We start from the raw sequence: 21,172 nt of genomic DNA on the forward strand, positions 1-21,172 counted from the left end.
CGTGAATTCTCGATTTCATCCTTTATATCAAAACACGCCTCTGGGCAGAGGTAATGTGTGCTCCTCAGTAATGCCCGTCGTAATAGGGCAGTAATATCCCATTAACATCCGCCCAAGCAGCGTCATACGGCTGCAAGAGAAAGCTGAATAGCATTCGCAAACATTGTACTTGCATTGGGAGATCAAACCCGGAACCAGGACCGAAATTTACTCTATCTAGGAGGGTTGTCCTAAGCACACCGGCGCGATAACCCTTCGACGCGTGTTCCTCTTCCGCTTCTGTAATTATTTAAGCAGCCACGCTCGCTTCCCTGTCCTCTGTAATCACACAGACTTGAATGCGGAACTTACATCAAGGTCGCAGTCAACGGCCCGGGATGTTATTTCGAAAGTTTGCGACAGATAGCCAAAGGCGTACGCACACGCCTCTTGTCAATGTCAGCGTATTGGTCAATAATGTGTTTTCATTCAAGGTCGCTTGCAACCGCAGGTATACGGCAACAGGCTCGTAACTGCCGCGGGGAGTGACAAAGTGATCCCAGAGCGGGAAGAAAACGTTGCACGATGGGTCACACATGGTACTCCCCGCACAGTTGCTTGCTGCTTCGGTGCAAACGAGGACGATGCTTGCGGAACGACATTATGTTCGCCCCACTGCGTCCGAACTTATGGTGCAAGACGGCATTAATTCACCGGCCTCTGTTTGAGGATGTGGCCAGTAATGCTCAATGCGCCGATATGTGCGCAAAAGCTCGCTTTCTCTCCGTCGCTTCCACGGGTAATAATAAAAAAAAAGGACTGGTTGGTTTTCTTTTTGCTAAAATGAAGCAACGCACTCGATTGTCTTGTAAGCGTTTCTCTTCTTTCGTTCCTGGCACCTACTTTTGTAACCTTCTGTATCTTTCCTTATTTTTCACTACCCCTATCTATTTCTCTGTCAACGATCTTTCTATAGTTCGCAAGAGCGCGAATGCAATGCTCGGAAAACTTGGAAAGGTTTGTGAAAGTAGATCAGTAGTGCACCTCGCACACTTCCGCGAGGACTTCGCTTAGCTATGAATTTATGGTCACTCGATATACACCGAGCTTGTACCGCACGAGCCAGACACACGCGCGCATGGTTCTTAGTATACTTGATGACTGCCCATATAGCACACTTGCCTGCATAGTGCCCTTAATTATTCATTACGAGTCATGCCATTGGTTCGTGCAAAAGTTTGCGCGCTCATCAGTCATGCCACTCGTTTCGAGGCTCCGTCCGCAAGGCAGCCTTCGGAGCTCGTGCGTGACCAGAAAACACGGCGGTGAGAGACGTCCGCGCGAGGAATTCTGCGCGTCGCCTTCCGGCGAACGGAAGGAAAGGCTATCCTTCATCCCTACAGTGATATCGAACTTCGATACGCCATGGGTTGCGTTTCGTGCGCCATGGCCGCTCAACAGCTGATGGAGGGCAATGGTAAGAGTACGCTTTGCAGGCCCCCGATGAGTGCAGGACGCAAGGCTGTAAATCACTATGCTGCCTGCAGTTGTCGTTTTACGGCGGTAACTATGCGGGCGTTCGCTTCAGCAGCGTTGTGCATAGAAACGAGCCCATATAACAATGCCGTGATGCACCTAAAAAAAAAAATTAAACTATATTGAGCCGAGGCTTGCTACGTTAAATTTGATCAAGTTGTAACTTTACGATTCATTTTGGCGACACAGAAAACAAAGTACAAAAACCACAGACCAAGCTTATTTCAACGCGATTATCGGGAAATCGTGTTCTATCATTAAGTGCGGATTAGTCTTAAACGCTTTCTTGAGCCGATGAAACTCTTTCCACCTCCAGTACTGGAGCTAGTAAGCGTATCGGAGTATTGAGCATTCCAAACCTCATCGAGATTTTTTTTTTTTTTTACTTCTTTGCACTTGTGCTCGGTTTTGTTTCACAGCAAAAAGAAAAATATACTATATATCCTCTTCTTTTAAAATTCCAACGTGAGGGCTCACCTGTACACGTACGGCCCCGTCTGTTTGACGTCCGCCAGTTCGCCAGCCGCGAATTCTTCAGGATTCGTGATGTTGAACATGTGGAACGACATGTAGATCGGAACCTTGACGTCGCTCCATTTCTTTAACGTCTCGGAGCCTTCTTTTAGCTGGAGTTGCTGCAAACAGTCAGGAAAAAAAAAATAAAAATAGTAAAATATACGCAAACGTGCTGTGTTCTCTGCATTTCAAAATAGAGAACCCTAATAAAAACAAAAACAAAAAAAAAATCTGAAGAACAGTACCAGTCCGCCCAGTTACCAGAAAGTTTGTAAGAATGAGTGTTGTCTGATTTGTAGGGAGTAACCGCATTTTTCTCGATATGGCGTTCGTTCTGGGTCCTATAACCGCGTTGTATGCATGCGGACGAGGCAACCGGTGGCATGAACTAATCAGCGCACGTACAAAGTAGAAATGTGCACAGATATTTCCAGCTTGATAGTCGCCTTATAAGCTTGCTAGACAAGGTACGCGTTGCATTCTAGCTATTGAGCAATACCGACAGGCCTGTGTCGTAAATGTTAAAGATGGACACTGCAATCACGTCGAACACATTCTCACTCATTATTAATGAGGGCAGTATGCCTCGAGATGGCCGGATTCGAGAAGCATATATAGTGGATATGCAGTTCGAATCCGGCGAGTCCGGAGACATCATTCCCTTTTTAATGGATGCGAACATGTCCGACTTGATCGCAGCTTTCTTTTTTTAACCTTTAATTATAGACGTGGCCTTCAGCGTGTTGCTCAATGGGCTGCTGCGCGTACCTGGTGCAGCCACTGTTACCAAGCGTGTGTCGAGTGCCCAAAGCTGTCTAGCAAGCACGTAGGAATGCGCGCATAAAAGCACTTAAGCACTTCAGAGCTCCGTCGCTCGGTCCGCGGACTGAAGCGTTCAGGCCCGTAATGCACCTGACTTTTCGCAGCGACAACACTATAGCAATAATGTTTTCTATCTGATAGATCAGATGAGCCAAGCGTCCAGCGTACAATATGCATTATGTCGTGCTATGAAAAAAATATAAAAGACTCCGACGTAACGCTAGCCCAGCAGTCATATGCATTGCGAAACACGGTAGTCGGTCTTAACGCACGATTATGTAATACAATTCCTGTCAATCTATTAGCGAACTACTTCATCAGTGACATGTAAATAAGAGAGACCGTGACGCGAAAATAATACAAAAATAGCGCACTTATTTTGTTTTTCTTTGTTCCTCAAGACGGTACAAGGTCGCCAAGCTGCGTGCCCAATCCTCGCGCGAAAGCTAATTGAATACTTCTACTTTTTTTTTTCCTCGGCGTGCACACGTGTCAGGACATTAATTACATTCTCTTCATTTCCGGAAGACATGTAACTTCGTGTCCTCTTACAGCCCCCAAAGTTCATAGTTGCTTTTTCACTCAGATGGAAACTGGCTTCGATATTATGAGAAACTTCTTCCGCGCCCTTTGCACGTCACCTTCCCTGTACAAGCTCACGTCCGCGACATCCGTAGCCAAAACACTTTCGCGCCGCGCAAGCCAAACAAAGCCGCACGCGCGAGCAGACATCGACCTTCAAGATTGAGGAAACGGTTCTGTTGCCAATAAAGGTCATCAATGTGTTTGTAATTTCGCACTCACTACAATCATTGGGTTTTTTTATTCACCGCTCCTCCCCCCTCAACACCCCCCCCCCCTCCTTCCTTCCTTCCCCGTTCATACCGTGGGCCCCGATCTGACGCGCACTATTTCCGAGTGGACGTCGTCAAGGCCGAGACCCAGGAAATACGCGCCTCGAGGTGAACGACGAGTGCGTGAATTCATCGCGTTTCTCCTCCTCCTGTCGCACCTTCGAAAGCGGGACAGCGTTCCTCCATCTCGGCTAGATTAGTCCGGTAGCTCGCGAGCTCGATCATGGACTCCGCTCATTCGCACTTCCTGTATCTTTCTTCGTTCGTTCGATTGGCGTAATTTTCATCGATGTCCCCCACAAGGAAGCTGGGTGTTATGACGCTCCTCGCGCGGGCGCATAACGCTATATGACGCAAATGTGGTGCCACTGCTGACGCGTGTAGTAATAACTTTAGCATAGCCTAGATGTACTACAGCGTAAACGTGCACGTCGTACACATAGCCGGGTACCTGCGCAGGAGTCGAGTGAGGACGCTTATCTGCCTCCGTGCATGCCGATCAGGCACCCAGAGAGCTGGCATTGGACATGCGCACCAGGCTCTCGGCTGGTCAGGTGCATATGTAATAACGTTCGTTTCCGCTTTGCTAACTATAGCCCGCTGCGAGATGTCCCTGCGGAAAGGACGTTGCTTCTTCAGCAAAAATTTGCCCGCCATTGGTTGTGTATTCACACGTGTCTGCGGGTCTTTGTCATATTGGACGATGTCCACGCTATCTCTAATACATCACTGACTGCTAGCAAGAGGTGTACTGATTCCACAAGACTGGAGAGAAGGAACGCGGATAGACAAAAAGCCAACCTTCGTAGCATGGGATGTCAGCATCGTCTCCCAAAAGATTGGTTCATGCGTGCTTTGCGCTCGTGTCTGAGCGATGCTTTTCTAGCGAAACGCTACCGAGAAGCTCAAGAGGCTAATACGAAGGGTAGAAGGTTGCAGGAGTATTTCGGTATCTTGACTTCTTCGTTGCGTAGCGATAATTGTATGCGCAATAAACTACATATATGATGTCATGTCTGCATTTTCTGAGCGGCACAGACCTTGTCCCATGAAGTTGGTGTCAGCGACTTCATAATAATGCAGGGCCTAGATATCTATTTTACTTGCTTTCAACGTCTGCTTGCCTAAAGGCCAAGAGGAAACAAACCCATCCTGCCCTTTAGGTCAGCGACCTCAAGGTCAGTAAATCGAGCCTCTTTTCGGTCATGCCCCAGTAATGCTGTCAAACTCGTACGAGAAGTGTCTTGAAACGTACAGCCTCTGTCAAAAATATACGGCCCAAGGGGTTCGCTTCTAAGCACTCTAACTAAGCCCTTGGAAGCAATACTGGAATGTATAGGTAAGCATAGAGAAAAATGGGGACTATATTTGTCGTTTACTAGATCTCGAAGGTGCAGATGCGTACTGAGCCCTATTACGGGGCTTTTTGACATAGACTGTACATCAATAATCAGGCGTACCGGCTCAAGAGTGGGAGGTTACCCTTCAACGCTTTTGATTTCAGTGGCTGAAGGCATGATCACAGTTCTAAAAAGTCACGTGACAACGCTGACGAAAATGAATCAATCAGTTCGTCAAAAAATAACTAGTATTAGTATTTCTTGCGTGCATGTTATCGCCCATATCCAACAAGTATGGATGGGAGCTAGATGTTTCTTAATTGCTTCTCAGCGCCGAAATTGACTTCAAATGAGAAAAACTGTCAGGTGTATGTCCTGTTTGTGAGCGCCGTTGGCAGCTGCATACTGAAAGATAAGAACTTTTCCGTTGTTTTCACGCTGCATACTGAAAGATAAGAACTTTTCCGTTGTTTTCACCGGCGTTGACCTTTCACCATTCGCATTCATCGAGAGGCAGAAGATCGGTACCAAATCTGGCCCCGCTTTCATGTCAACGCCCTTTCTTTTCTTTCCATCCATTCCTTTCTTTTTCTTTCTCTCCGTGACCTACGTTCCCGCTCACCGGGTCAAGCAGGAATGGAGGCACACGACGATCCGCACACTCGGAAGCGTATAAGATCGCAATTAATCGATATTCAACTTCCTCCTAGATAAAGGACTTGTTCAACGTATCTCTCGCTTTTCTCTCTCGCGGAATTTCGTAACTGTTTGACTGTGCTACTAAGCACGCAAGAGACAGTTCGAAAGTAAATAAAAAGACAGCAGAAAGGGATGCCCAGGAATTCACTTGCGGCAGACCTTTCAAGAAGATCGGCGCCCTATCTTGATCAGGTCGCTCTGTCACAAAGTTGCTTGCTACCTCCTCTGTGCTTCTTCCATCGCCCCTCGTCCGCCCCATCTGCGCATCGTAAAAAGGGCACCTCTCTCCCCAATGCCAAGCTTGTCCCGGCGCGCATTTTAGCTGCGTCGCTGCTAGGGCTGCTGTTTGTTGTTTGTATATGCTTCCGCGTGTATGTTTATGCGTTCAGACACGGAAAAAAAAAAGTGCAATGTCGCGGGTACACAAGATGGGGTCAGGTAACGGCGAGAGCAGCAGAAAACTGCAGATGCAGCCTATGGTTTGCCGCACCTCCATCGGCGACCGTGTAGTGACAAGCCATGCGCACAGTAATTTTGAGAGAAGCCCTGTGAGCGCGACCTCTAACCCTTACTTTACAGCGGCCATTTTTAGCCTTTCTGCAACACTGGACCCCCCCCCCCCCCCTCCCCCTTACCACACCCCACTTCGTTTTTCGAGAAACAACGTACAGCGCGTCGCAAATTGATGCAGCAGATTTTTTTTTTTTTTCTTTTTTTTGGTTGAGCAGCGTGCAACGTAGAAGGAAGAGGGCCCGAATGGGGAAGGAACGGGTGTGGTCGAAACAAGCCAGGGGACGTTTCGCCACTTTTGACGTTCGCGGCTAAAATAACGGAGCAGGAAATGGCCGCCCCAAGTAGAGCACTGCCACGATCCAGCCGCGGCCGCAGCGTTGTTTGTACCAGCATGTGTGAGGGGGTTCGGAACGGAAAGAGCGTGCCCTAAGCTTGCGACCCCCCGCCGCGCACGTAGAGGCCTTCGTTGTCGTTGCAGGGTCGGGCGGCCAAGGGGACGGCTGTGAGTGCGGTGTGTACATACGTCACGGGGAGGGAGCGAAGGAAAAACACACCGTCGGTTCAACACTGCCCCTGCTGCGCGCTGGCCGTGATGCGCTGGAAGAAACTCCAGAGGAAGGAAACAGCGTCACATTAGGCAACGTCTTGTGTCACAGCACAGTGCTCGATAGTGTGCTTAAACTGGAAAAAAAGAAGTTAACCCCACTGGAATCTTTGCAACAGAATGCGCCTAATGTTAAATGCACTACCTTTCAGTACGAGGTCACCATTCGCCTAAACCAAGCCGTATCGTTATGTAATTTAGGCAAGTTCTACAGGCTTTAAAATACGCGAATGCAATAAATAAAAAAACAGACAAGTTTCTTTTATGTCTCACGCTGAAACTCTGAGGCTATACTGTGGCTGTATTGCAGTCAACTAGCCAGGATTCAATCCCCCCACCGCCAAACCGGTTATTTCGTAAAGCTTTCAAACGTGCAAGAGCCCTCAGGCGGTTGTTAACTGTTAATGCTTTGAACTAGATGCCAAGATACGCAGCGCACACCGCCCAGTCGCAGAAAGCAGACGCCAGTGGAGGAGCTTGACACTTGGAAGCTGCTGTGTTTATGCGTGTGGACGTGCGAGCATACGTGCGTGCTCGCGGGCTTGTTGGGAACGTTTTGATAAAGATCAGTGCATTCCAGTATCGTTATCACTAACGGTATCACCCGCTATACTACGCGCGAGATCACACGGATTCGTCAGCACGCACTATATCTCACATAGACCAGATAGCCGTAAACAAAGTTCACAAGTTTACGCCCAGGCTGTGGCGGTTTCGTACGGGGCTGCTCGGTCAACGACCTCCTTGTATAGCAGCCCAGTTGGGAGCTTTTATGGGCGTTTATTAGTTATACGATATCATTAAATGGTTTCGATCCTACAAACGTCCATAAAGCCCTGTCAATGTGACTGATAGTAGTAGTAGTAAAACACATTATTCCAAAGCACGGATATGGCACTGCACTGGATACGACCTCCATCACTGGAAGATGGAGCCGTGTGAGGTTCCGTTTACTTGTTTCATTCTCGTACTTGAAAGGCGCATCATTAAAAGGGAATTGGTAAGCGATAACGAAACAAAGTTCCCAGTGCACACGGAGGACTGGGTTCCTTCTCGACCTTGACTCGCGAAGTGCCCTGCGCACGCATGCACCGGTCCACGACCGCGAGCACGTCGGCGCGCTGACCTCGCCTTTTCCCAACGGCCCCGGCGATCAGGAGCCGCAAAAGCGTGCGATATACATATAGATAGGCCAGCCAGCGTACAATGTTCGTCGTTGGCAGTCCGGCAAAGAGCACGAGGCTATTCTGTTTACGTAAACGGCGGCTCGGTGTTTGCTTCAGTCCGCCTGTGTGCATGGGTCGCTTGTAAACGCCCCGTTGCAGGAACGATGTGCTGCGCTGGCTTCCTCAAACATTACGATGTAGAAGAGAGCTCATCTTTTTTATCTATGGTTTTTCTTTTTGTCTGCGCGTTCAATCATCGCTTCTCGAAAATCGGCTGTTATTCGTTTCCATCAGTGCTGCCTGCAACCCTGCAGCTCATGGTGGCTAATATTCTTCTTGTGGCTGTTTTCGTCACAGCTAAGCTTGCAAGCTCATACAGCAGTAAAATATGCAAGACTGCTACATGCCGAAGTTATGGAACCGATTATGTTGCAATTTTGTTTTGTTTTTGTATATTTATCAGTTTACTATACCCCACACGCCTGCTGTAAGGTATAGTGAACTGGAGCCCACCCATTAAAGCCGGGCGACGTGCGTAGCCTCCGAATTCACATTCTCTCTCCCGTTCCCTTCCTTCACGGTGCGTTCGAGAGTCGGTGTTGTTCTGAGATTTCAACTTGGGGCAAGAAATCTTGTATTTACCGCATTGTCCTCTCAACAGAACCTCATCATTCTCCTTGTTGACACTGAATATACGTGCCTCACTCTTGTCTACGCGCGCTAAGACCGTGGGAGACTCGCAAGCTCTTTCGCGCGCCAAACACCGTCGTGCTAGAACTTGCAGCATCGCCTTCTACGTGGTCTGCCAAAAACACCCAGAGGTAGAGCGAAGCGTTATGATTGATATCAGTTACTGATTACAGCTACGACTCCTACCACAATATTGAAATGCAGGAAGTCAAGGTCATTGCAATTAATTACACAAACACCTTTTGAATTACGTCACAGGAAAGACAAGGCAAAGGACTGGCTACACCGCGGGGAAATTTGAATCGGTTATTTCGGTGGCGTCCGAGACACGCTTGACGCCAAGATGCGAGACCTGCGGCGTACACCATCCGGAGAAGGCGTCGTTCTGTCAAAGCAGAGCCGTGTGAAGCGTCGGCCGCCTCGAGGGGCCGTGACAGTTCAATGCCGCAAAACAAGGTACGACCGAAGGCGGCTCCGAGACGCAGCTGCTGCCCAGGAAAGGCATTCGGCAATGAACAACAATCCCGGTGACGGCAAGGACCCCGTTGACGCACCGGGGCACGGCTTGACGTCTGTCCCTGGCAGAGGTTATGCACGGCGCGCCCCGGGTGGGACTAAAACCTGCCCTCGGACGCGAGGTTGCACTGACGGCCACGAAAGGAAGAAAATCGAGTGGTAAAGAGGGTCCCACGAGGAGCCTAACCAGAACTAGACTGCCTGCAGGCCTTGGCGTAGAAAGCAAGGCAGTCACTCTCTGGAGACTTATAACTGTCTGCAAAGATAATCGCGCTACCCAGAGAAATTCAACATGCCATAGCCGTACAAGAGTGGACGTATACTGGTTTACCGGACCTCTCAGCGTACTGGCAGGGGAGGAGCAAGGTTTGTCCACAGTGAACGGATATGCTGGCGCTGGTAAGCTTATAGTAAGATTTAGGACAAGGAGAATAGAATATATAGTCTAACGTTAGACGGGAAACCGTGCGGTCAGTGTTAAACATTATTAAGATAAGAACATTGAGTAAAAATGAAAATTAAAATGACGTTCCGGGTCCAATACAGGGCCCGTGATTACAATCTTAGCAGTGGGGCGCAAAATACGCAAGCGCATAGTGGTGCGATGAAAGGAGGTATAGGGTGAGGCTAGGTGTTATCAGGGTGTCCTTGCAGCGAACCTGTCAGTGGCGCATGCGCACAATGCTACACTGAAAGGGCGGCAGGTGCGGCTATGTGTGATTAGCGTACGCCTACAACGAACCAGTCTTCGGATTCTATGGCCGAGGATCCGATGTACACCCTTCCAATTTTTTAACGGTATCACGCGAGCGTCGACCGTTCGTTTGATAAGCGCCCTATAACGAAACGAACCGGCAAACTCGTCGAGAGTTGCCGCATGCGCACGAAGACCAGGCCACGGTGGCCGTCGTCTGCTATAGCTATTCCTGGAGTTGCGAGCAGCCCCCGACCTTTTTCTTCGCTAACCGCACTATACGTGACATTCCAGCCGCCAGCACAGCGAAGAGGGTAAGAGAGATTGCGGATAACAGCAGTTTAAGAATTCACCAAACAAATCTCACTATCTGCGTTTCACGCTTATCAAAATCGTGGGCCACAGCCATATGCGCAAACAACTGCATACAAAACAAGAGAAAACGAAGGATCGATCGCAAAGTTCGTTCGAGAAACACTGAGTATACGCTGGTTGCAGCTGGACGGCACGTGGCTTCTCCTGAATATCAGGGGCGTGTTCCAGCAGTATTACGATCAAAGGAAAATGCCAGGGGCTGCGCGCAGCTCCTGGAACAGCCTAGCAGGCGACGGCCACTGTGGCCTGGTCTTGGTGCAGCATGCGGCAATTCTCGACGAGTTTACCGGTTCGTTCCGCCATAGGGCGCTGATAAAGCGAACGGTCGACGCTCACGTGATACCGTTAAAAAATTTGGATGAGTGTACAACTCGAACACAGTGGTACGGTTTCCTTCAATGATTTGTATGATGTCCGATGCTGTATACATTTGGGGTCAGCATTTCCAAGAAGTTCGCTAGGGCATGGTTGCCCTTGCCCTTGATCCCATATTACTGGTTACGCTCCTTCTACCAAACCGCTCGCGTCTCGCCTGCGGTCGATTCGCTGTCGGAGTCCCTACATGCTACCGGTAATTATAGGAGTGTGTTAATTAGGAAACAGCTGTACAACGTGAACAAACACTGCGCCGGGGTGGCGCAGTGGTTACGGCGCTCGACTACTGTTCCCAAGGGTGCGGGATCGAATACTGGCATCGGCGACCGCTTTTCCATGGAGGCGAAAAGCATGGCGCCCATGTGCTGTGCGATGTCAGTGCACGTTAAATAACCCCAGGTAGTCGAAATTTCCGGAGACTTCCACTACGGCGTCTCTCATAGCCTGAGTCGCATTGGGACGTTAAACCCCACAAACCAAACCAGCAACCTCTCATCGTCCGAGTCACCCTTCTTCAATCGTAAGATTCCATCGATATAATAATAATAATAATAATAATAATAATAATAATAATAATAATAATAATAATAATAATAATAATAATAATAATAATAATAATAATTGGTTCACAGAAAGGGAAAGGCGCAGTATCTGTCACTTTTTCTGTGGACGCCTGAACCGCGCCGTAAGGGAAGGGAGGAAGGTGGGAGAGAAAGTGGACAGAGAGAAAGAGCAGCCATAGTGGAGGGCTACGGAGCAATTTCGACCACCTGTAGATCTTTAACGTGCGCTGACATCGCACAGCACACGGACGCCACTTCGTTTCGCCTCCATCGAAACGCAGCCGCCAAGGTCCATCGATATCGCTTTCGCAACTTTCGGGCCAAGTGCGACGCGTTCTCGACCTTTCATCTCGATTTGAACGCGGCGTACGGCGGGTACACCGGCCCCCGGGTCGGCAGGATGGATGCCGCCTCGCCAGCAGAAGCGGCGTCGCGCCATAACATTCGACGTCAACAACACGCTGCGCACCGCGTGTGTCACACGACGAGGTCCGAACTTGGCTCTTGGTTGTTTATTTGTTCTGTGCCGTTTTATTCCGCTAAGATGACGAATCCAGGCGCCGTCACATCCTCGGCGGCGGCCCTTTCAACTGCGGCTCTTTTATAAGTGGGCATACGCGGATGTTTACACGGACGACGAGACGATGCTTGAACCAGGAACCATATTTGCTGCTTAAAGCGGCGACAGACGACAAGGAAACCGCAGCGAAAGTCATATCGGGCCGCGATAGGGCGATGAGTCGATTTGCCGGCTCTCGTTGACAACGGTGCGAGCGGGAGCAACTCTTCAAGGCCTTACGAAATCTGCCGGGAGGGTGTCTGCTTTCCTGGCATCGTCTTGGCTGCCGGCTAAGTCACAAGCGGTGATTACGGCTGGGCTAATGAGCAAACCAGTCAGTCTTCTCGCAACCAATGCCAGTGTGTATTATGTCAGTACTGTACAATTATGCGGCCTGACAGGACACAACTAAATAACCAGACGAACGCACCTTTCTTAATTTTTTTTTTCTGATACTTATATCGTTGTAGTGACCGACAAGGCAAAATTCATTCATGGGAGTGAATGCTGATTTGCATACATGTCCCTTGTCTTCCGCATGTCTACGTTTCCTCGGCTTCATTTCTTTTTCTTTTGCCGCATGCTTCTATTCAACATTATTCGCCTCAGCGTCCCTATAGAATGTTAAAAAAAAAAAAAGAAATTCTCCTGCGTACGACTGCTGAAAAGTTGTTCAGCTAGTGAGATAATAAAACCAGTCACGACGTTTAAAACGAGTCAAGTTATCTAGCTATTTCAACTAGACCTTTCCGCATGGCACGATGTCTACTAGCATTCTTGTTGTCGTTTTTTTTTTGTGTGTGTGTGTTTTTTTACTCTGGTATACATGAAGGTTAAAATCTTATTTTAGTTCGGCCGCCTTAGTTCGGCCTTAGAAGCGCATTGTAAAACGGTCACTAATCCCCATGTTCGGAGACCTGTAGAGTATGTGCGTCAGAGAACGCTATCAACGTCACAGACATCAGAGCCCATTAAGTTGTACAAAAAAGCACGTAAGCCCGACCTCTAGGGGCAGGAATACGGCATACGTTCGACTAAGGACCGCTATTCTGTATGAGACCTCCACTTGTCAGATTTCAAAAAAGAAAAAAAAAAAGGAAAGAAAATATTCGCAATGCGCAACTGCGCTTCCTGTGTGCGCACATTTCCCTCCACGCTATGCTACCCCGGAAGTTACGAGATGTTGGCATCAATGTTGCTATCATTGCTATGAATTTATAGCATGCACCGCTGTACAGCTGCGCAAAATTTAAACCGGAAGTGAGGAAGTGTATTCGAAGTAGATGGAAAAGCTCACCAACGAAGTGTCACCGACAGCAAAGTCAAAAAGAGCAATGCTTCAAGATAATCTGCTCGTGCAATTTGAATTCGTGGCTTCAACGGTGCCCCGGAAAAAAAAAAAATTAACTTACAAAGTTACAGGAATTAAGAATGTGGTTGTAACTGAAGATTACTATATTTACGAAAGTGGTAAGGATCCGTGTTCGAGCCGCGGCAATGGCGATAAAGAACCTTAACGATATCTATAACCGGGCGCCAGCTATATAGCATTAATTACACTAGGTGGTCAAGAAAAGTAGTCCCCCCTTCCCCGGAATACAGATGCGAAATCGAACTGAAAATTGCCGCCTTTGAGTAAGGGCCGCGCACCGTGAAAATTGCAATAAAAATAAGCGCGAATTTTATTCGAAAATATGTGGTATATGTAGAAATAGCTATCAGCCTCGACTGATAAGACTTTCAGGGTTATCAGGGGCCGGCACTTTCTCTGAACTCTTGCGGGGCCCCTCACCTGAGAACGATATCGGAGACTCACACGAGTACTCTCCGTGTGATTTTCCAAACAAGAAGCAGTCTGCGCTACGTGAAATGAACAGCCTGTTCGTTTGGGACATTAAATATGCTATCGGCTTTGGATTCTGAGGCGAAAAAATTTGCGACTTTGCCACACAGAGCACCATGCTACTGTTACAGTCAATCAGCAAGTAACAAATGTCCCTAAAGGCTTTCTTGATTTGCAAGTGAGCGATGACAAACGCAACTGCTCTCCATTAGCAATTTAGCGAATTCAAAATGACTGCATCCGCGCACAAAATAATCAATTGATGTTGTGTTAAAACTGCTCTGGAATTGGCGACTGGTCATTAATGCCGCAGCACTGCCTTCGAGTACGCACCCATGTTGAGAGGTTATTTACTCATTACCGTACATGTGAACGAACCCAGACGGCGTCGAAAAAAAAAAAAAAAAAAAAGCTGCACAGGTTTCTCGGGATCTTTACAACTGAGAAATTCGTTCTAGTCAGCGGTGAACCTTACCACAGTGAAAGCGAAGAGGTCTGGAGGATTTGCAGCTCGATGTCGGGTGACCTTTTACAAAAGCGGAAAAGTTTTGACAATCGTTTCTTTGTATATTTTTTTTTCTGTCAGTGTCGTCTCTTTCATTCCTAGCCGGAGAGAAGTTCGCTCACCGCTTATTTTTCTGGGTTCAGCGTCTCGGGTCGTGAAACCCACGAGTCACCCAGTGCAGCTGCCTCCTGCAGGAGCGAAGGGAAGCTTTGTGCGAGTCACAAAATATTTTCTGTTGCCTACAGAGGAGAGTTTAATTTTAGTGTCACTTCTTTACTTTGAAATGAGACATTGTTTAACACCGTGAGCAACACTGAATGTGTTGTCCATGTTGTTCGATCTGTTGGACTATGTCTCATTTGAACGCAGATCGACTCATCCAATATTCCGTCCACCGTCGAAAGCAGCCCGAAGAAGCGAAGGGCCTTGTAACGAAAGAGCGCCGTAACGCACAAATACCCACCGCATGTGAGCCGCACCCACCTCTGAACAGTGGAAAAAAAAAAAAAAATGAAATTGTTTGTTGTTCGAATATTTTGTTCGGTTTAGTGAAGGGAGAACCGCTGCGACGTTCCTAACTATCACTGCCTGTACTTGTGGAAAAACCACGGTTGTGAGACTGAGCCAATTCGCCTAGCTGAAAAAAAAAAAAAAAAAAAAAAAAAAAACGTGCAGGAATGAAATTGAGTCTTGATCAAAAATATGTGCCGTGTACTATTATGTTTCTCGAAATTCGGGTGGTGAAAGCACGGCATTTCATTTTTTTTTCTTCTAAATTTTATAGTTAGGTACAGCACATGTTTTTTAACAAACCTTTTCTCAAGTTTAGTTATTTTCAGGTTAATGTGACCAGTTAAATGAACGAATTGGATTGTGTGCGCTCATCCAGTAATTATAATACCGAAGTGACTGAAACCCGTTAAATACCTACCAACAAAACTGTCCACCACTTTTGAAAATGACATATCTGGACCAGTATAGTACGGCATGCCTATTCAGAACGCATTAACGGCGATAAATTTCGATGGAGGCTCGGGATAGTATGCCGGCTTGCTTTCAGCGACGATGGTTCCTCGTCAGGCCAGATTCACACACGTACAGGTCGCGCAGAGGTGTGCGCCGTGCCTCAAACTGCCTAGCTCTCCTTTAATTGTTATTATTGTTATTTGCAGCGCATTTCTCGCGTTAGTGACAAAGTTTTCTTAGTAAGCACCAGTTTCCGCAGTCAGGGTGCTGGTTGCCCTGCGTGTTACTAATACGAAAGCATTACATATGACTGCTTTCAAGAAAAACGCGCGGCTGCTGCGTCCATGCGAAAAAAAAAAAAAAAAAAAAAGAAACAAAAAAAAGTGCGACCGAAAACCTGCGCTTGGTAAAACATGAATTTTACGTCATCACCCCGAATGACCAATCAGAAGTCAGCATCAAATTTGAAACCGCCCTTGGCCCGGGGAAGAAATTTGGGAGTCCTACGGTACTCTTTGGTGGTCTGAATGTTTGAAGGTTTTCCGCGAAATATCGGATCAGCCAGAGTCGAACTGGACCACCACCAAAAAAGGGTCAACCGTTACTTCTGGCTTTACTCCAGGCATCTCCAGAGAGAAAATTGAGGTCCACCCAACTTGTTCCCAGTCAACCTGCGATTGCGAACGAACAAACTCTTCGCCACCATGCACCAGTTGTTCAAAGAAATGAGCTACACTTAAGAATACCTTATTCCTACGCCAAGATGCATTCTCCGCCTGCATTTCCCGGAACCCCGTATTGTGAATTGATGGGTTTTACGCACCAAACAGCATCGTGAGCCAAAAACGAGAGAAAGTACCCGGATTAATTTTCCCGACCTGGTGTCCTTCAAAACACGGATTTTTTTTTTTTTTTTTTTTTTTAATTTTCCCTCCAACGAAATCATTCCGGCACAGACGGGTTAGAATCCATGAAAAACTGAACTCTGCAACCGAACTCAAAAGACAATGAGCCACCGCAGTGACCTGCTCAGATCACCAAAGACCATTTTGGTGTGCTCAGACCTACACAAACCTGTACAGATGAAAAACTAAATGCTTTCAAGTCCCAACACGACGTTAATTCCCGTAATTACAGTTATAGTACACCGATATGAACACTCGCAGGATAACCCCATTGCGCCTTTGCAGTGTCGTCTCGGGCACTTCGCCGAACTTGCAAACGTGAAGCGCATAGGCCCTTAATAGAAGACTTTGTTTACTCCGTTTCGTCCGGGCTGCACGTGCGGCTTTGCAAGGTGCATCTATTTAGAACGCGTTGACTAAGCGTGAACGAGCTGCTGCTTTTCCCTCCGACGACTCACGCCGATTCGAAGAATGCAGTTGCGTTCACTCGAGCGCCAGAAAGAGCGCCTTGCACGTGCTTGCAGTTCTCCGCTTTCTGCGACTTAGATGCTAAATGGCAGTGACGCACCCCCCCCCCCCCCCCCCCCCCCCCCCCCTCTTCCTCTTTTTCACGGCTGAGCGCACCCGTATTACGAACTGTTGCGCCCTAATGTGTCCCCGGTTGGGGCATTACATGGAATGAAGGAAAGAAAGCGCAGCCAAGAAAGAGTGCACTTTCGTCAATTGATAACATATATAATGCATAGAATTTCAGGTCCTTTGAGGCGTGGCCTGTTTTACCCGATCAGTGCGATTCTGCATTTAGCCGGTCTAGATGTTAACCATGATATCGTAGTAACCAGTTCCGCTGGTTTATGTAAAGAGACAGCTTTTTTTATGTTGTTAACGCTCCTACATGGCACAGCAAACTATGAAGCCGTTACGCTGTTCCTCAACGCAGGTACTTCCGTTTTACCTTTTCTGGACGTTGTCACTATTTCATTCAATGAGGAATCATCCGTGATCTCCATAGTTCGTAGTCATGCAAAATGGATAGTTGTTTACGCGTTTGCATTGCCCCCAGCGATATCAAGTCGCGATTTCCCCGTACGTTTTGGGCTAATTTTTCCTCGACGTATTGTCCCAGATTATAGGGGAATACACAACAAAAAGTTTCCACCACCGCCTCTCTCGACGTTGATTACATCAACGGAAAAATAAGTATTCGTTCTCATCTGCGAGTGAAGCATCGTGTGGGTGTGACGGAATCAGTGAGCGAGCTATAGCAGTTTGTTAGCCGCAAGCCATGCAAGTATAGCATGCCGTTATGCAGTTTCGCTGATTATTTTTTTTTTTTTCGCTTTTACAGATCCCTTGAACTGCAAATTTTCTTTTTTTTTTTCTGTTTCCTTTTACACGATAATGCTCATTTTGTCTGCTTTGAAGCACGCGAAGAAAGGCTTAGTGTATACTGAGAATGATGTTCTAGAAGGGCAACACTATAATACCGAGGCTTTTACTGCAGAGAAAAGGCTTCGACGTGTGCAACAGAGGCATGCCATCAAAAATATTTTCCAAAGCCCATTAAGACACTTATACACTGGGCGCGTTCGTCTGCAGGGTGAACCATTTCACACAACCCTTTTCCCAAAGGTTCCGAATCATGCAAGCAATCGGCGCAGTCAAACCCAGGGAACTATGCCAGGAGAGATAGCGTGCTTGCTGCCCAAGTTATTGTGAAAACATCGCGCTCGCTTTTCTCAAGGCTGCATCTCGCGCAGACACCGTACGTAGTTATACAGTCGTTGCACTGTTCGTTACGATTGCTACCATGACGAGAGACCGCACATATGGGTGAAGGGGGTGGGGTGTCGTGTTGCGACCTGGAAACCAGCAAACAGTTAGCTCTATTGCGATAGCCATCAGTTCCCACTGCTGCTCTGGTGTGTTAAGTAACGCTGTTATCAGCGAAGAGTAATCCTGGTCGAGCAAGATGGTGGCGCAACAGCAGGACATGTTGACGGAAGCCAAGACAAAAAAAAAAAAAAAAAAAAAAAAAAAAAAAGTCAGGGTCGTGGCATATATGCACGGAGCGGACAATGGGGAAGTGCTACACCACCGTACGTGTCATTCGCCTTCCGTTTGTGCAGTGTTTTTGTTCAAATTTCGCTGCTCAAATGCAAATTTGTCCAAACAATAAGTATGTTAGAAAAGTTTTCATGCTCAAGCACTGAAAATGACTTCGGCTCCTTTGCAGTGGTTCAGTGGAACGTTGAGGCGCTCGAATATTATTGCGAAATCAATACTACTCGCACTTCCAAGCCTTCGCGTGACCTGGCCGCAGTTACGTCACACCCCACGTGACACACGGGCTGGCAGGAGCTGCCAACTTGGGTCTCTCGTTTCGCATGGGACGGTTATGTCAGAATCAGCCTGCTAGGACCCTGGCATTCACGTTACCCCTATAGGCCACTAATACCCGTGTTACACGGACAATTTCAACTGCCGTTCAGTTAAATCACAGTTCAGCGTTCCAACTGACGTTGAACTGAACGGCAGTCGACTGTAGTTACACGGAACATATCGCGAACCTCAGTTGACCCCCAGAATCACGTGATCCTCCACATGCAAGCAATTCTTACTAAAAAAAGTGCTTTATTTTTCATATATAAATTACTTTGTACAACATTTGCGCACTTTATATTATTAAATTGCACATTTTGCACGAGTTTTCTTTTTCGAGTATGGAACAAATGAACTCGACACAAAGAAAAGTCAATCCATTTGAGGTGCGTCTGGCTTCGCTGCTTAATCGTCGTTTTTTGCTGCCGCTTCGCGCGCTTGTGTTTTGACACTCGTTTGAGTATTTAAAGTTGCAGGCTGGGACTTGCGTTAGCTAAGGCAGCAACCTTTCATGTGATTTTAGAACGCACAGCGGTTGGAAATGCCGCCGACTCGGTCGATGCGGTGCGTCCGCTGACAGCCACCTTGTCAGTTGACTGGTTCAACTGGGACCGCCGACCTCAGTTGAACTGAACCGCAGTTGAGATTTCAACTGCAGTTGGCGCTGCCGTGTAACATCGCTAACTGCCGTTCAGTTAAACTGACCGCCAACTGAACTGCCGTTGAAAACGCCCGTGTAACAGGGGTATAAGGCACGTTCACACGGCTTGGTTAAAGCGGGGCTTTATATGTGGGCTGAGGAAGAAAAGGAGAAGAAGAAGAACGCTCGGTCACCCGCAGCTAATGCTTTCGCTCAATATTTGGTTCAGCAGCGTTAAATCCTTGTAATTTTTGGGCACGTGGACCCGAGTACGGTCTCGGCCGCGAAAGACGCGTTTCGCTGTCTTGGGTTTAACATCCAAATGCTACTCAGCCTAAGGCTGACGTCATAGTGGAGGGCTCCGGATAATTTCGACGTCCTAGGATTCGCTGGCGACGAAACGCAATGTACCATGCGATGTCAGTAGGGAATCCTAGGACGTCGAAATTATCCGGAGCCCTCCACTATGACGTCAGCCTTAGGCTGAGTAGCATTTGGATGTTAAACCCAAGAAACCAAACCAAACGACTTGTATTTGGCCAGCACTGAATATCACAACGCAATTGGGACATGTCAGCAATCTGCGTAGCACAGTTAAGTTAGTACGTGGGTCATTTTACATGATGCCACATTCTCGCGGAGCCCACTTTGGCAGCAGTTCACCAATGGACACAAAGAAAACTTTCCTAGAGCTGGTGCATTTCCAAGAAGACTATTTTTCGAATCCGCAACCTAGCGGAGACTTTAGTCGGATGCAACTCAAGAAAAACGCGGCGGATGCCCTTCCAAAGCGTGTCTTCAACAAGGGGCGTTGACCGGTCCACAGAACGCCTCACATTGCGTTGTCCCGCAAAAGGGATTATCCACGAGAATCAGTCGACGCCACTGACTACAGAGGGGTTCCTTGGAGTGGCAAAAGCCGCTTTGTTCTTGAGTTGTACCAGGTTATAAGCTTACCCTTGCCCAAGTGGCCCTCATAGAACATTACTCTGACAAAAGCTGATATGGCCTTAAGTTCACCGCTTTAAATTTAAATTCTTGTCTATCAGCATCAAATCGTGAGAAGCGAGATCAGTTTTAGAAAGGCCTGTGCATTTCCTTCGGAGAAATGCTAAATAAAATTAGGTCCTTTGCAGATGAAGGCGAAGGAAATGTTGCACCTAGTGAACACTTATTTGTATCCTCACCCCGCCGGGGTGGCGCAGTGGTTACGGCGCTCGACTACTGTTCCCAAGGACGCGGGATCGAATCCCGGCCTCGGCGGCCGCTTTTCGGTGGAGGCGAAAAGCAAAAGCGCCCGTGTGCTGTGCGATGTCAGTGCACGTTAAAGAACCCCAGGTGGTCGAAATTTCCGGAGTCCTCCACTACGGCGTCTCTCATAGCCTGAGTTGCTTTGGGACGTTAAACCCCACAAACCAACCAACCATTTGTATCCTGGTTACGTTTGTTTCGTTTACGTACACACGCGAACGCGAAATGAGTATTTTAAGGACGTTTATCGCGCGTGTGGCGGTATTACTCTGCGGACTGCATGCTACCCAACACGTTTGTAAAGAGCCGTAGCCATGTTGTGCTATCCTAGATTTTCACCAAGGATGAAAGAATGCATCCCTGAGATGAGTTCTACTGTATATATGCTCTGATATATATACCAACTGTATATATACCGACTCGTCTAGCTCTCTATTCTCAACCATTACGGATATACGAATGCTTGCTGACTTGTCCATCATTGCCCAATCTTTATACACAACCTCTCGAACGACTACTATGATTAAGAGCGGGAATAGACTTGGTTAGTATTTCACCGCATACCAGATCCCGCCTTTTAACCGCACATGACGATTACATGCAACTCATATTTCACGGAGAAGCTGAAAGGCGCAATTAATATGAAAGAAGTCCCAAGCATCAGCTAGGAAGCGTTTCGGCTGCTTCCGTACAGTACTGCGCAGTTATTAAGCTACACAGTGCGCGTCGAAACATACCCGGCATTCGCGAAGCTTCAGGAGAGTATAGTTTCTGTAGTGTGGTAGACCTAAGAAGAGTACAATACAGCTGAAACTAAGGGCTCTTTTCTAGCACTGTACCTCACCACGGCTTCTCCCGCTGCTTTGTGCAGAAAGCGGC

General features: G+C 47.7%; 1 protein-coding gene across 3 annotated transcripts in view; it reads right to left on the reverse strand.

Moving 5' to 3' along the window:
• Positions 1–21,172, reverse strand: part of LOC146191535 (lysosome membrane protein 2-like) — a 71,902-nt gene that overhangs the window by 31,036 nt on the left and 19,694 nt on the right. For all 3 annotated transcript variants that reach the window (XM_084602056.1, XM_084602054.1, XM_084602057.1), the window contains exon 2: positions 1,993–2,150. In XM_084602056.1, coding sequence (XP_084458182.1) covers positions 1,993–2,150 — 158 coding nt within the window. The remainder of the gene's footprint in view (positions 1–1,992; positions 2,151–21,172) is intronic.

Source organism: Amblyomma maculatum, chromosome 4, assembly GCF_055883805.1.
Source record: "Amblyomma maculatum isolate TAMU_Amacu chromosome 4, ASM5588380v1, whole genome shotgun sequence".
Lineage (NCBI taxonomy): Eukaryota > Metazoa > Arthropoda > Arachnida > Ixodida > Ixodidae > Amblyomma > Amblyomma maculatum.